General features: G+C 32.4%; 1 protein-coding gene across 1 annotated transcript; it reads left to right on the forward strand.

The window, feature by feature from the left end:
- Positions 1-6523: 6523 nt before the first annotated feature.
- EFE (ethylene-forming enzyme) lies at positions 6524-8192 on the forward strand. The gene is made up of 4 exons (XM_020353227.3): positions 6524-6697; positions 6839-7065; positions 7333-7666; positions 7773-8192. Exons 1-4 carry the CDS (start codon positions 6593-6595, stop codon positions 8052-8054), a joined length of 948 nt encoding a protein of 315 aa, XP_020208816.1. The 5' UTR covers positions 6524-6592; the 3' UTR covers positions 8055-8192.
- Positions 8193-14690: the final 6498 nt, after the last annotated feature.

Raw genomic sequence — 14690 nt, forward strand, 5'->3', positions numbered from 1 at the left:
GTTTACTTAGACAATAATGTACATATATTTCACTTGTTGTTTTATCTATTTTAATTATATTTTAATTTTTAATTTTCTTTCTTTTAACTCTCTTATTATTATTATTTTTACTTTCAGATTTTAATATTTTTGTGACGAAATTAGATTACTACATCCATCCCGAAAGAAAAAAAAAAAACAGTGTGTCCTACGTAAATATATATAAGACGAGACAAAAGCAAAAGGCACAGATTTTCATGATCAAGAAAATTAGTGGAAAAATAGTAGCCATTCATGCATCAGGACCAAAAGAAACAAAAGCAGAAGTTATTGGTGTGAATATTTTGTTTCATGTGTTTCACAACCCAAATATGTACACTAACCAGTTGTAAACCTATTTTTTGTTTCCATTCAAATTAATGAGTGCAAAAACTTTCAAAATATAGCCTCTGGCTAATTAAACTAAACAACAAAGGCAACGAGTGTCACGTTTGTTGAATGAAATAAATTAACAGCATATAAATCATAAGTCAGTTAAATTTTATGTTTTAAATTTTCGTTAGTAATTTTTTTTAAAAAAATTCAAAAAATGACGATTCTTATTTTAGAAAATTTATATCGCATAGCAATACTTAGTATGAATTATAAGACAGTAAACATGCACTAGTGTAAACTAACATACAAAGACAATTTTAATTTTAACTTGATGTGAAATTTTGTTTCTTTCTTATTAGTGTTATTTTTTTTTACTAAATTATACTTTTGATTTTTATCTTATTTTTCATATTCATTTTGGTCTTTTATTTATTATTAAAATATTTATTTTGATCATTTATCTTTTTATATTTGAAACAATTTGGTTATTTAAAAATAATAATCATTTTTAATTTTACATGATTTTGAAACAATTTTTAACTTATTCAAAGTATAAAAACTTATAACATTATATTCATCAATGTAAAAAGTATAAAATGTCATTAACATCCAAATCTAGAAGGGTCATAACCATAGTGAAAAATTAATTATATTTCAAAATTGTAAAGAAAAAAATACATTAATAATATATTTTATTCAGTTACTAACGTGTCAAAAGAAAATAAATTAAAACACAGCACAATTTAAAAAAAATTGACACCAAATAAAAATAAATATTAATACAGAGTGGTTTAGTTATAATTAAAATAAACAGTATATAAAAATTTAAGTCGTTATTTTTTAGTTTACAATATTATATCATTTATATACTAGTAGTAAATATGAGAGTATTTTTTGTTTCTCAGATGGTTAAGTTAATACTAGTATAATATTTTTTTATATATATTTAAAAGATTCATTAGTGTGTGTTCGAAAAAATGTTGCATTCAACATAATTCACGTTTTTTTTAATTCATGAATATAATTATTTAGTTATTTGGAGCATTCGAATATGTGAAAGTTGATTTTGAAGTATCTAAACATGAAATCAAATATGTTGTAGTGATCTTGTACTTGCTAGCAAAGCATGAGATGAGAAGTTTAAATAATTAAATTCCATATTAAACATTTTTTCAATTTTCAAATATTGTTTTGAATAATTGAAATTAGAAATACTAAAGTTATCCATTGAATAAATTATAGGAATATAAACACACTTGAGCAAAAAAAAAAAAAATTGTCGCTAGTTTATTTCTACACTACCTTTCATATATAAATATACTATTTTATTCATTTAATTTTTCTTTTCTTTAATTAAGTCCTTTATTTCTAAATTGAATCATATTGGTCCCTCCATTAATTTTTGTTTACTAGATGCTTTGGAATTTTCATCTTTTATTCAAAATTTTAATAAATAAAAACAATTAAATTATTTTAAACTTCCATCCAGCTTTACAAATTTTGTAACACTGTAAATTGTAATAGTGCTATAACTATTCATAACTATTTTATGTTGTTAAATTGAGTTGTTAATCAGTTTTGAGAAACTCTAGGGCCTGAGAATCCCTTAGGAGTTTCAGTGGTATTAGGGAGGGAATTTTTTTAGTTAGAGATCTAGTTTAACCCCGAAAGCAATAATATATAAGGTTTATGTTTTGAACAAAGTCTCAGAAACTCTTTTCCCTTTAAAGTTTAAAGAGAAGATTCTAGTGAGATAAGTTATGGTTTGTAGCTTCTTTCTCCTCTGAATCTTCCCTTTCAATGAGATTCTTCTTCTCATTAATTGATTATGATTCATTATGTTGTGATTCAAGTAGTGGAAACCTTGAATCAAGTCAATGATCTTGTGTGAGGTTTTGTTTCTTTCTTCTCCCTTGATTCCTAGCTATTCGAGGTAAGGAAAACTAGATTCATGTTTTCCTTGTTGTATATTAGAGTTGTTGGGTGATTTTGGTGCTAAACATTGTTCGGATTTCAAACTACTATGGCTGAGTTGATTGAAATGGTGAAGTGACGTGTGAAGGTTAGGGGTTGAGATCATGAAGAAGAATATGATGATTTGCTTTATATTGTTATTGCATATCGTTTGTGTTGAGTAGAGACATTATTTCTTGTTGCTTGTGTTGAATTTTAGGTTTTGGCTCAAAATTGGGTTCTTTATATGTAGAATTTTGATGTCACGTCGGGCGCACTTTTATGACGCTAGGTATTGTTTTAACATGAGACTCTTTGTCTTGAGAAGAAAGACTTGTCTCGGGTTGGCATGACATTGAGCGTGGTTTGAATGGAACTATGCACGAGAACTTTGGGAGATCTTTGACTTGGTGACATTAAACTCAAATTTGACTAGTGCCTAACGTGGCCAAGACTAAAGCTCTCTGCCTAAATTTTGTCGGTCACTAATTTGGCGACTCTAGGCATGAGTCAGAAAGAGACTCTCTACTAATATGAGGCTAGGCGTGGTAGTTTACCATGTCAGGCATGAGGTCTTAAGGACCTTTATCTTAGCTACCCCTAGCATGGGTTGTGTAACGTCGGGTGTGGGTAAGGTAGAGAGTTCCTTACTTGGATGGCATTGATTGTCAAGTGTATAGCGCTGAGCGCTGGTTGCTTAAGAAAATCATGATGATGTAGTTGATGAAGTGTTGAATACTTGATGAATTAGTTATTAAATGAATAAATGATGAATAAGCTACATAGATGAAGTGTATGTGTTGTTTGATTTGACGAATTGTTGCATATTGTTGATTGAGTTGTTAGTTGAAAGTTAAGAAAAATAGTAGGTTGTGTAGTTGTGTTGGGGTTTTTATACACATGATGTTGATGTGATATTGAGATGTATGATGAATAAGAAGTTGAATATGAGTAGTGATGATTGAGTTGAGAGATGGAGAGTTATATATTGATTTCGTTATTATGTTGAACATGTCAAAATTTGTTGTGTTGTTGAGGTGTGCTAAACACTTAGGACTAGAGGACAGATTTTCAAAAGTTGCATATTCCATCGTGTGGAAATTGTGTTGTGGTGCTCTAAAAATCCAATTTATTGAAAACCCTTCTTAGAAAGTTGACCTTGTTGTGGATAACTATGTTGATTTTCCTCTAGGACTTTGTTGATACTATGTGTGTGTGTAAGATCGAGACACATGTGTCTGAAGCGACCAAAATACAGGGGTCATGTTGAACTATACTGATTAAAAGTGACCAATTGAGTAAAGTATGAAGTCAAAAACTTAATTCCTAACCGAGTATCGGAAGGGCATAGTATTTAGAAGGGAGTCAGTGAGCTAATCCTATAAAAGGCTTAGTTAAGCTAACTAATATCGTGGTAGGCATATATCCAACTGTTCTACCTTAACAATAATACTAAACTATGTTGTTTAAGTGGTAACATCTAAAAAATTGAGTTGTTATGTTGTGAATTTATATCTAATTTTTTATTAATTTAACAAACTCAAAAAGATCAGTCTGTGTTGTCGACTTTGTAGGATCAAGGCACTTAAATTGCTCATCCTATGATGTAGGAGATCTCCTCGCTAAAATGCGTGACGACACATATAATTATTATATTGAAAAATATTGTGTTATTGTGAAGATTAAACTGTGTTGAGAATGTTATGATACTAAGTTGATATTATGTTGTTATAAACTAAGTTATGTTGATATGTGTTATATATTGTGATGCTTATGTTATTAGTGTTGTAGAAGAGATGTTGATGTGATGATGTAATTAGCGTTGTTGATTTTTATGTTAAATATACATTGTTCCTTTTACTTTATCTTACCATTATGTGTTTTCATGTAATTTAGATTGCAATGATCATATGTGGTATGAAAGTAAGGCAGAGATAGGTTTGGAGTGTCGTAGTGGAAGCCACTCAATGATACAGGAGCTAGATGTCATTTTGATGACTACCTATTGGTGGTAGATTTGTATAATTAGTTGTAGTTACTTGATTGACAATTTAATTGTATATTTACATTTATAGGATTACTGTATATATATTGCACATATTTATATAGTTATTTTTGTCTTATATGTATACAATATAATATATATTCTAATATTTGTGAGTATATAATCTTAAGTTAGTTATTTTTAACTTTCGTAGTTATGTTATTTAATATAGTGACGAAAGTTACAAAATCCACCAACTAAGATATAAATTTTCACCCAAAGAATTTTAGAATTTTATTTTTCAAATCTTAATTTTAATTTTATTAAATTTTCACTTCTAAAATTTTAAAATTATTTCATATATAAACCCTATTTTTTGGGATGGAAAGTTGGGACTTTTAAGTATAGTAAAAGAAATTACGAGACCAATTTTATTTTACTTTTAAAATAGAAGGACTTACTGATTATAGAAAAAAATAATGACAAACTGAAATACACGCAATTCAAATTAAAAGGGTAATTGAATCGATACAAATATATATATATATATATATATAAAAGAGAAAAATATTCTAATAACTTTTTTTTTTCATTTTTATTTTACTTTTATCCTCAATTCATACAAATCCTCTCTCTCACTATTTTGTTTTATTAAATAAAAATTATATAATTTATTCCCTTTCTTTTGTTTTTTACTTTTTTTTAAAACCAAATATTTCAGTAATTACAATAAATTACTTATCTTTTCTCTTTCGGATATTTGGTATATGAAAAGATTTTACTTTTTTATAAATAAAAATGTTAATTTTTCGTATTTGACTTATTATTTTAAAAATAGTATTTTTAAAATATTATTTTTTGAGAATAACTTTTACATAGGTTTTTCATGAAACTATTTTCAAGGAAGGTGAGAAACTAATTTTTTTAAGATAAATATAAAATTCTAATGTGACAAAAATGCCATGTTACCTTTATTTACTTATTTATTACAATAAAAATTATTATCAAGTAACATTTAAAAATATTCTCCAAAACCATTCATTAAAAGTTGTGGTATACCAAACGTTACTTTGGAAAATATACATAGAAAGATGAAGTGTTTATTTTCCCTTAATGAAAAAGAAGAAAAATTCCATGCATATAAAATTACTTGATACTCATCCAAAAAAAAAAAATCAATGTAAGGTTCCCGATACTCATGAGATTTACATCAATAAAGTTGTTTGGCGTTTGGCCCAGAATCATTAATGGTTCTAATTAGTTATTCATTTTATTTCAAGTACGAGCCTCAGCTTCAAGCAATTACGAATTAAATGTCCTAAAAATATTATCCGAATTCTAATTCTAGACTCAAGCTCTCTTAAGCAACAACATTCCGCACGTATTACACATATTTGAATAATTCAACAAAATTCATAGTTAAAAGAATCTCCTCGTCACTTCCTCAACTAAAATGCTAGCTATATACTCCTCATCCATTTTCACTTCTGATGCAACTGTAGGAGGAACTAAATGAAGTTACCTTAAGATTCCTATACAAAATGAAATAAGATGTTATGTTACACAAATGACTAAAATTATGGGTAGGACATGTTGACACGGAATTGAAGCTCTTACAAAGAACCACAACTTTTGTGTTCTTTTTTGCACGTGACATGAAAAATGAATTTGCTTGATTGAGTAAACAAAACATTTTATTTTTCGTGAGCTAGCTTCCTTTAATTTAGAAATTTCTAAGAGTGTTTGCATACACACCCTTGGAGCTCAAACAATTCCGTACAAGGAAACGTGCAAATAATTTAAGTGCAGAAGAACAACAAATCATCTTCGAAACTTATTCCAAAACGTGGGTTATGGGTTCTACAATTTGGGAATTACACTAGCTAATCTCCTTCCTAGAAATCTCCTACATATGACCCAAAAATAAACTAATAAAGGTCAAGCAAAATATGAGATTTGATAGGTCAATTTGTATAGTCTTGGTTAAATTTTCAAGTCAATCAGCCACCAAGTGGGTCCAACCTATACCAAAGTGGCAAGACAATTCAACTACGGAACCAAAAGACACGTTTGCTATGCGATTTGTATTGTTCTAAAGGCTAAAGCATGCATTAGATAAAAACAACGGTAAACTACAAAGCAAATTACAACATAATTTTCCTATTATTAAGCGATATTTCTTTTCCTTTTTTTTGTGGTTGGCCTTGCTCGTGAAGGTCTATAAATAGCACCCTACCAAACTCTAATCTGTATAAAGCAATAGAGAAGAGGCAGATAGAAAGAGAATTTTGAGTTCAAAAGATGACTAACTTCCCTGTGATCAACTTGGAGAAGCTCAATGGTGAGGAGAGAAAACACACCATGGAGAAAATAAAGGATGCTTGTGAAAACTGGGGATTCTTTGAGGTACCTTAAGAACCCAACAAAAGCTTCTTTTATCTCATTCATTTCTACATTGCACTCCAAATACATGTCCTTGTTACTTCTTGTGATTTTCTTGGTACTTATTAATGACTCTTCTTACTGCTTGCTTTCGAAATTCTATAGCTTGTGAATCACGGCATACCCCATGACCTAATGGACACCGTGGAGAGGATGACCAAAGAGCACTACAGGAAATGTATGGAAGAGAGGTTCAAGGAATTAATGGCAAGCAAAGGTTTAGAGGCTGTCCAAACTGAGGTCAAGGACATGGACTGGGAGAGCACCTTCCACTTGCGTCACCTCCCTGAATCAAACATCTCAGAGATCCCTGATCTCATTGATGAGTACAGGTTACATAAAACAAACATATATGACAATATACATTGCATGGCATATAATATTTTACTAATACAAGTTAGTACAAGTCCCAAAGATTGAACACTGCTCCATATATCCATAAATTATTTCTTCTAGAGTATGAGTATCTACACATCACCAAACGACGAGTTCAAAAACCAAAAGATAAAATACATGTGCATTTCATAATTGAAACTGCAGCTGTATATATATATATATCCCTTCCCCAAGATTCTGACTTACTTGAGGTAATGGTGCAGGAAGGTGATGAAGGATTTTGCTTTGAGGATTGAGAAACTAGCTGAGCAGTTGTTGGACTTGTTGTGTGAGAATCTTGGCCTAGAGAAAGGGTACCTCAAGAAGGCCTTCTATGGATCAAGAGGACCAACTTTTGGCACCAAGGTTGCCAACTACCCTCCATGTCCCAACCCTGAGCTGGTGAAGGGTCTTCGTCCCCACACCGACGCCGGCGGGATTATCCTTCTTTTCCAGGATGACAAGGTCAGTGGCCTACAGCTTCTCAAAGATGACCAGTGGGTTGATGTGCCCCCCATGCGCCACTCCATTGTTGTTAACATTGGAGACCAGCTTGAGGTAATTTTATTTCCAACTATTAATATATATGCCTAGTAGACATTTCTACAAACAAGTTAGAGGCAACAACATTACTCATATCAAACCCTTCTTTGTTTAAAAACAGGTTATCACCAATGGTAAGTACAAGAGTGTGGAGCACCGTGTGATAGCACAAACTGATGGGACCAGAATGTCCATAGCCTCATTCTACAACCCTGGCAGTGATGCTGTCATCTACCCTGCTCCAGAATTGTTGGAGAAAGAGGCAGAGGAGAAAAATCAAGTCTACCCAAAATTTGTGTTCGAAGACTACATGAAGCTCTATGCTAAGTTGAAGTTCCAGGCAAAGGAGCCAAGATTTGAAGCCTTCAAAGCATCAAACCTTGATCCAATTGCTACTGTCTAAATATTTTTACTATGATTACCATCATGTTTGCTTTGGGAGAAGTGTAACAAAGCACCTAATGCATATGTAATATGTAATATGTTTACCAGAAGAATCTAATCAGAGTAATAATAATATTATTATTATATTTTATATGAAGGTTGAGGTTATTCATGGCACTGTGTGAAATGGTCGACAAAAATATCATATTTCATAATAAAAAAAATTAGCAAAAATATTGATTGCCTATTGGCTGTGTGTATTATTTTCCTAGTGTTTTGGCCTCATATGAGTTACAAATTGGCTAGTTGGGTTTTGGACCACCAATGATAGTGTCTTAGTGATGTTGAATGCACAAGAATGTTAATGCCTCGATGATGCTACGGGACGACTATGCTAGTCAACACACTCACTAGAAACAATGTACAGGCCAACGATGTCGATGCAACCAAATGAAGATATATATATATATATTCAATTCTATTTTCTAAGGCATTAAGATTTTTGTAAGGATAAAATTTAAATAAAAACTTTTAGGTGGTTGACACGTTACTTTCTAATACAAAACAACGGTCAGCAAAGAATCCAACTAAATAACAATTACACCATAAATGTTGTGAGGCCAAAGAAAGGATCGTAAAAGAAAAAATAAGAATGACTCTATACTGATAAATAATTATCTAAAAAAATTGGTCAAATTAATTGTAATAATTTTAATTTTAAGCAGTTAAGTATTATTAAAAATTGTGTTTAAGTAAACGATTTTACGTTAAAATTGATTTTAAATAATAAACTAAGAAACACTAACTGTTACACGTATGTATGCTTTTAGGGAATGTTCATACATCTTTTCTTTCTTTCTGTACACTATCATTAAATTGATCTTCATTTTCCTTCAATCTTCTTTCTCCACCACCTTCAATATTTTCCAGAATTATTGGAGAACAATAAAGTTTCATTTCAGATATATAAAGACAAGCAAAATGTATGTAACATGTAAGTATAGAGTGGTTGAGTCAAACAGGTTCAAATATTTTAGATGATACATGTACATCCCGGGTGTGGTATAGATCCAACTCATTTCATATTCTTTTATTAAATCCGTTTCTTACGTTTTAATTAGTATTTATCACAAATGTTTATTATATATTATTAAAATTTATAATAAATTATATATATACATAAATATTATGTTTAAATATACAAATTATATTTAAAATTTGTATTATATATATATATATATCCTAGATTTATAATAAATAATTTATATTGTAGAAAAAAATTATTTTTTAATAATTTATTTTAAAATATTAATATTCAATTCATAAACAATTATGATAAGAAGTTAAAAAAATATAATTTTTTTCATTAAAAAAAACCTACTAAAAATATTTTTGTGCAAAATAGCATATCATATTTAATATATATGAAACGATAATATATCAAATATGTCACATCACACGTCTATTATTGGAACATTTATCATATTATCTATAAAACAAGTCTAACAATATTGCTAGATATATATTACTAAACGTGATGAAGTGTATTAAGAAAACTAACTGTACGTTCCACATGGGGCAACCCCACTTAATATATGTGTTCTATCATTTTCGTAATATATCTCTATTGGTAAAAAAATTGATGTGGCTTATTTTATTACATTTAATACTTATTATTAACAATTCTTAGCAGTTGAACAAAAAACTTAATTTAAAAATCTTTAACGCAATCTATAAATTATTTACTTTCTTTTCTGTAGTTCGTTGTCTAAATTTAAATACAGCCTCTTTAAATTATTATTATTTTATTGAATTAATTAACTTTACACGGAAAAGATAAAGAAGATTATGCGTCCAACTGTTAATTCCGAGAACTTTTATTTGTTGTTGTAAATAGGATTAATTAACTAAATCTTAAATAGCATGCACTTTTATTCGTAATATTAATTTGCTAAAATAAATATCGTTACTCGGGAGTTAAAGAAGAAACTAGAACCACAAACATAATAAGATGGAATATATTAAGCAATATATGCATGTACGAGTACGACGTAACATCGCATCATGAAAAAGAAAATATCATTAATTTGATTCTAAAAAATGAACGATGAGTCACGATAATTCATATATAGTACATGTTATCTTTAAGACACAGAAGCTTGACAGCCACGTAAGTATTCAACTAGGGAAAGTGGAGTTATAGTATATATATTTCGAAAGAAGAAAGCTGCTGAGACTTGTTTGGAAGAACGTGGAGATAGGGTGAAGCTTGTTATTTGTATATAATCATAGATTAGCAAGTAAGTGTCTCAGCCAAAACAGACATAGAATAGCATTAATATAATATTAGATAGAAAGGAAGTAAAACACGTAACATGTATATATATATATATATATATATGTGTTGTAAGTTGTAACATGTATATGTATGTGTTGGAGGGAAGCATTCTCACGGTTTTTATGTTTGCTTCATTGTTAGTGCAAAGCATCAAAGTGGGAAAGCGGCCTTTCAGCCACTTAAAAAAGGTGTGGTCACGGAAGACGGCAAAAATATATAAATGTTGATAACGATGCTAGGACATGATTTTAATATTTTTTTTATTTTATTTTTTTCCAGATCTTTGAAGAATTTTGTCATAAACAGATTACTTTTTTAAAACGTGTTGGGATGCTGACTTTTTTTTCTTCTTTAATATAGATTGATATGAATATTTCTCATTAATAATATTATTATTTAAACTTAATGTAATAATACTAAATGTTAAAGAAATATTGATTCTTTTAATCTTTGTTAGAAGGTAATTATAACATAATTATATATATTTATATAAGTAGTTATTTTAGTTGATTTTATTTTTACTAAAATCCTGATAAGTGTTTTGACGATAGGATAATGTTTTTGTTGCTATAATATCCTTAACGGTGGGATTACATGCAAGGACGTACTCTAACACTCAACTTAGATGGAAATTTGGGTTAAAAATTAGCTTATGGTAAAATGATATCTAGTACTCCATGCACATTATCTTTATGTTTAGAAATAATATGTTGCATGATGTTATGAAATATTCTTGTTGATTAGCCTAGATATCGTTCTCAATTATGTAATCCCGATCTTGGGAGATATGATACATGGAGATCATGTTGTATTGATATCTTAGATATATATTATAGTGATTGTGTAAGGATATTCATACCAAGATATCTTACTAATCATTTAAAGTTAACTATCTAGGGTTTTACTTAATGTGATGAGTTAAAGACCTAGTGTGGGCAAGCAAGAGGGAGTCAACTCAACCTAGTCAAGCTAGGCAGCACATAAGCCCCTTAAGCTTCGAGTTCTTTAGGACAAGGGAGTTATAAGTGAAGTTGTTTATTTAAGATGGGCGGTTCATAATGGTACATAAGCCCCCCGAGTTCTTTTGTTGTTGCTTTGTCTTGATTGTGTGTTGCATTCAATGCGTGGTTGTTGACAATTTTTTGCTTGTATTTAATGGTTAATAAATGTGTTGGCTTTGGATTTTGGGTCTTTTGACCAGTGACGGTTCCTTTATTAAATAGGGTGGGAGTTCCTGTAACGACCCGCCCCGGTCTCTACACTTAGTGGAATCGCACTACAACTAGTTAACTAAGAGAATATTAAACTGGATAACACATACATACAGGCATAAATATAAAGATCGAAATAATTAAGTTTCTGTATATAAAATATAGCACCATATATGTACAGTCATCCCAAAATATTCCTTAGTGCCGGTCAAGCACTGACAAAAAAAATGTTACCCAGAATGGTAACTCAAAACACGAGACTCAGCTCCTCGTCTCACAACGATCATCTCTACTCCCAAGCTATCCCTGACCTGCTCCCATACCAAGTATGATCATCGCAGTTCCACCACATGGAAAACAGAAGGGTAAGCTAGAATTCAAAGATCAATAATACAAGTAAGAATAAAAATTCTATACTACACATGCATCCCAAATCCTGTCCCTAAGGAACCTTTCATCTCAATCAATCATTCATTCACCAAACATGAAGTCAAACACCACACTTCATCATATTAATAATCATGCAATGAATGCAACTCATGACAGATATGCATACATATCAATCATCTAATGCGTCGTCACGCATACACCTAGGAGATCTCCATAACAATAGAGCTGTATAAGTGACATTCCATCCTACCGAAACCACCCCAACCGTTTTCACGCCCAAAGCGCCCGCTCGGTCACAGCTAAACAGGATATAATCCTCCCTCGGGTTTACTCGGATGATGTCACTTACACACTTGGAAGTCCAGATCCACCGTCAGGTATAGCACAGCTGGGTACGGGCTTACCACGACCTTGGCATGCATTAACCAAGTCAATAGTGGAGTTCGCCCACCGACTATCCGCAAGGATCCACGCACCTTCCCGAGTACTTGGTTAAGGGAATAACCCTCGACCTCATACCCCGCTCCAACACTAGCTAAGGACTTAGAGGAGACTCACCCAACCTAGTGGCCTATCTGAGCACCACTCTCCCAAATCCAGTGGCCTCCCAGAGCACCACTCTCATATATCAGTGGCCTATCCAAGCACCACTCTCAAGAGACTCTATGTGAGCTCTTCTAGTTCGAAAATAATTTTCCTCTCCTCAAGTCCTAGGCTAGACTCATACCATAGGCATCACATGCAATCATGCATCATACATCATAATGGTCTGCCCACCATCATGATCAACAATCATACACATGTCATAAGACATCACATGCAATAATGCATCATACATCATAAATGGTCTACCCACCATTATGATCAATAAACATACTCATGAACATATACACATGTCATATCATATTCGAACATTCATACGTATCATCACAAAGCATACATATGAATCACACCGCACCATACATCATATACCACCTATATATAATCTAACATTTCAACTTTAAACATGCATAAGCATCAATTTAAAATAATTATTTATAAATATAATTACGCTTGGCGTAGTCAGCTCGCGCCTAGCCTAACACCAACCCAAGAGCTCTAAGCTCTTCCACACCTGGCATACTCAACCTGCGTCCAGCCTATTCCCATTGAGTTTGTAAACTCACATACATCCTAAATAACAAACATTCTAGCTTCCCTTACCTGAAGATTGGCTCAGATAGCCAAAGACTGAATCAAAAGTATAATTTCCCCTCGAGGCTCAACTCGAAACTTCAGTCCTCCCAAAACAAGCTTTCTAATCTGAAATTCAAGAAAAGACAGAAGGAGTTATTGATCTAGAGGAGAAAAGGAGTTAAACAGAGAAATTTGGGAGAGAAAGGAGCTCACTGACCCAGAGACCTTCTCTCTAAAACTTCTCTCTAGAACCAGAACTCCTCACGGCCCCCCCTTCACCCCTATTTATAGGCAATCTGGAGTGGCCAGAACGGCCCGTACCGATACCGGAACGGCCCGTTCTGAACTCCCAGATCATGCACAAAATCCACGCCCAGAACGGCCCGTTCTGAAAACAGAACGGCCCGTTCCGGGACTCATCCGGAACGGCACGTTCTCCCTCAGGAACAGCCCGTTCTCCCTCCGGAACGGCCCATTCTCCCTCCGGAACGGCCCGTTCTCCTTCCTAGAACGGCCCGTTCTCCTTGCCGGAACGGCCCGTTCTCAACTACAATATGTAGTTCAATTCAGTAGTGTGGAACGGCCCGTTCCAGTTTGGGAACGGCCCGTTCTGGGCTACTGAATCAGCCTCTTTTTTTTTTTTTTTTTACAATGTTACAGTTCCCATTCTTGTTCATTCTTTGTTTCACTGGTAGCCTCTTGCACTCTGAAATAGTGAGGTATATTTATTTGTCGTTGCATTTTTGTGGGAGTTTGTGTAAGGTATAGTTTGTAGTGATTCTAATTGGTTGTTTGATGTAGGTTTCTTGCATACGATGTCAAAGAGTGATAATTCTAAAGTTAAGGCTGACAATGCATCGTTGCAAGATGGAGGATTGAGTCCCAAGGAGATTAAGGCCTTAAGGGCAGAGGTTAATATTATGCATGTCGAGTTAGATAGTAGCCAGACAAAGAGGGTGGCTCTGGATGTGACTTGTGTGTGATTAGAAATTGAGAAGGAGCGCTTAAATTGTGAAAGACGAGTTTTGAGGAAGAGGGAGATGTGGTAGTAACCTGTTTGGCAAAGCTTATTGTGGAAAAGAATGAAACTTTGTGGGAGTATGATAAGTATGTTGAGGAGGTTCAACATTTGACATTCGAGCGGTCGTTACTGTTAGCCTAAACTATGGATTGTTAGGCTTGTGTGGCAAAATTAGAGAATGCTACATTCGAGAAGATGTTTTCCAATTTTTAGAAGGTCATCTATTAAGTGGCATTTCACATGCCAAATTTTTCTTATAGTAAGTTGAGTGTGGACTTGAATGTTATCGATAACAAGCTTGTGGGGTGGATTGGCATCTGCCGCTCGGGCTTCAATTTCTAGTGAGAAAAGCATTGGTGTTGTGAGCAAAGGTCCTAGGGATATTGATGGTTGATGGGGCTTTCGTTGTATTTTGTTTTGTATGAGAAAAAACGTTGGTGTTGACCGTGTATGATGCTTGATTAGTTATGATTTGTTGATTTAGTTCTCATTACTATATTTGTGCTTTTTGTTCTATGT

The sequence above is a fragment of the Cajanus cajan genome, chromosome 9 (assembly GCF_000230855.2).
Source record: "Cajanus cajan strain Asha chromosome 9, NIPB_CcT2T_4, whole genome shotgun sequence".
Classification (NCBI taxonomy): Eukaryota; Viridiplantae; Streptophyta; class Magnoliopsida; order Fabales; family Fabaceae; genus Cajanus; species Cajanus cajan.

Bases quoted from the DNA above. Each gene is read 5' to 3' on its own strand.
- EFE (XM_020353227.3), top strand. From the start codon at position 6,593: ATGACTAACTTCCCTGTGATCAACTTGGAGAAGCTCAATGGTGAGGAG. The intron at 6,698-6,838 runs GTACCTTAAGAA...GAAATTCTATAG, and splicing joins AAAACTGGGGATTCTTTGAG to CTTGTGAATCACGGCATACC. The intron at 7,066-7,332 runs GTTACATAAAAC...GTAATGGTGCAG, and splicing joins GATCTCATTGATGAGTACAG to GAAGGTGATGAAGGATTTTG.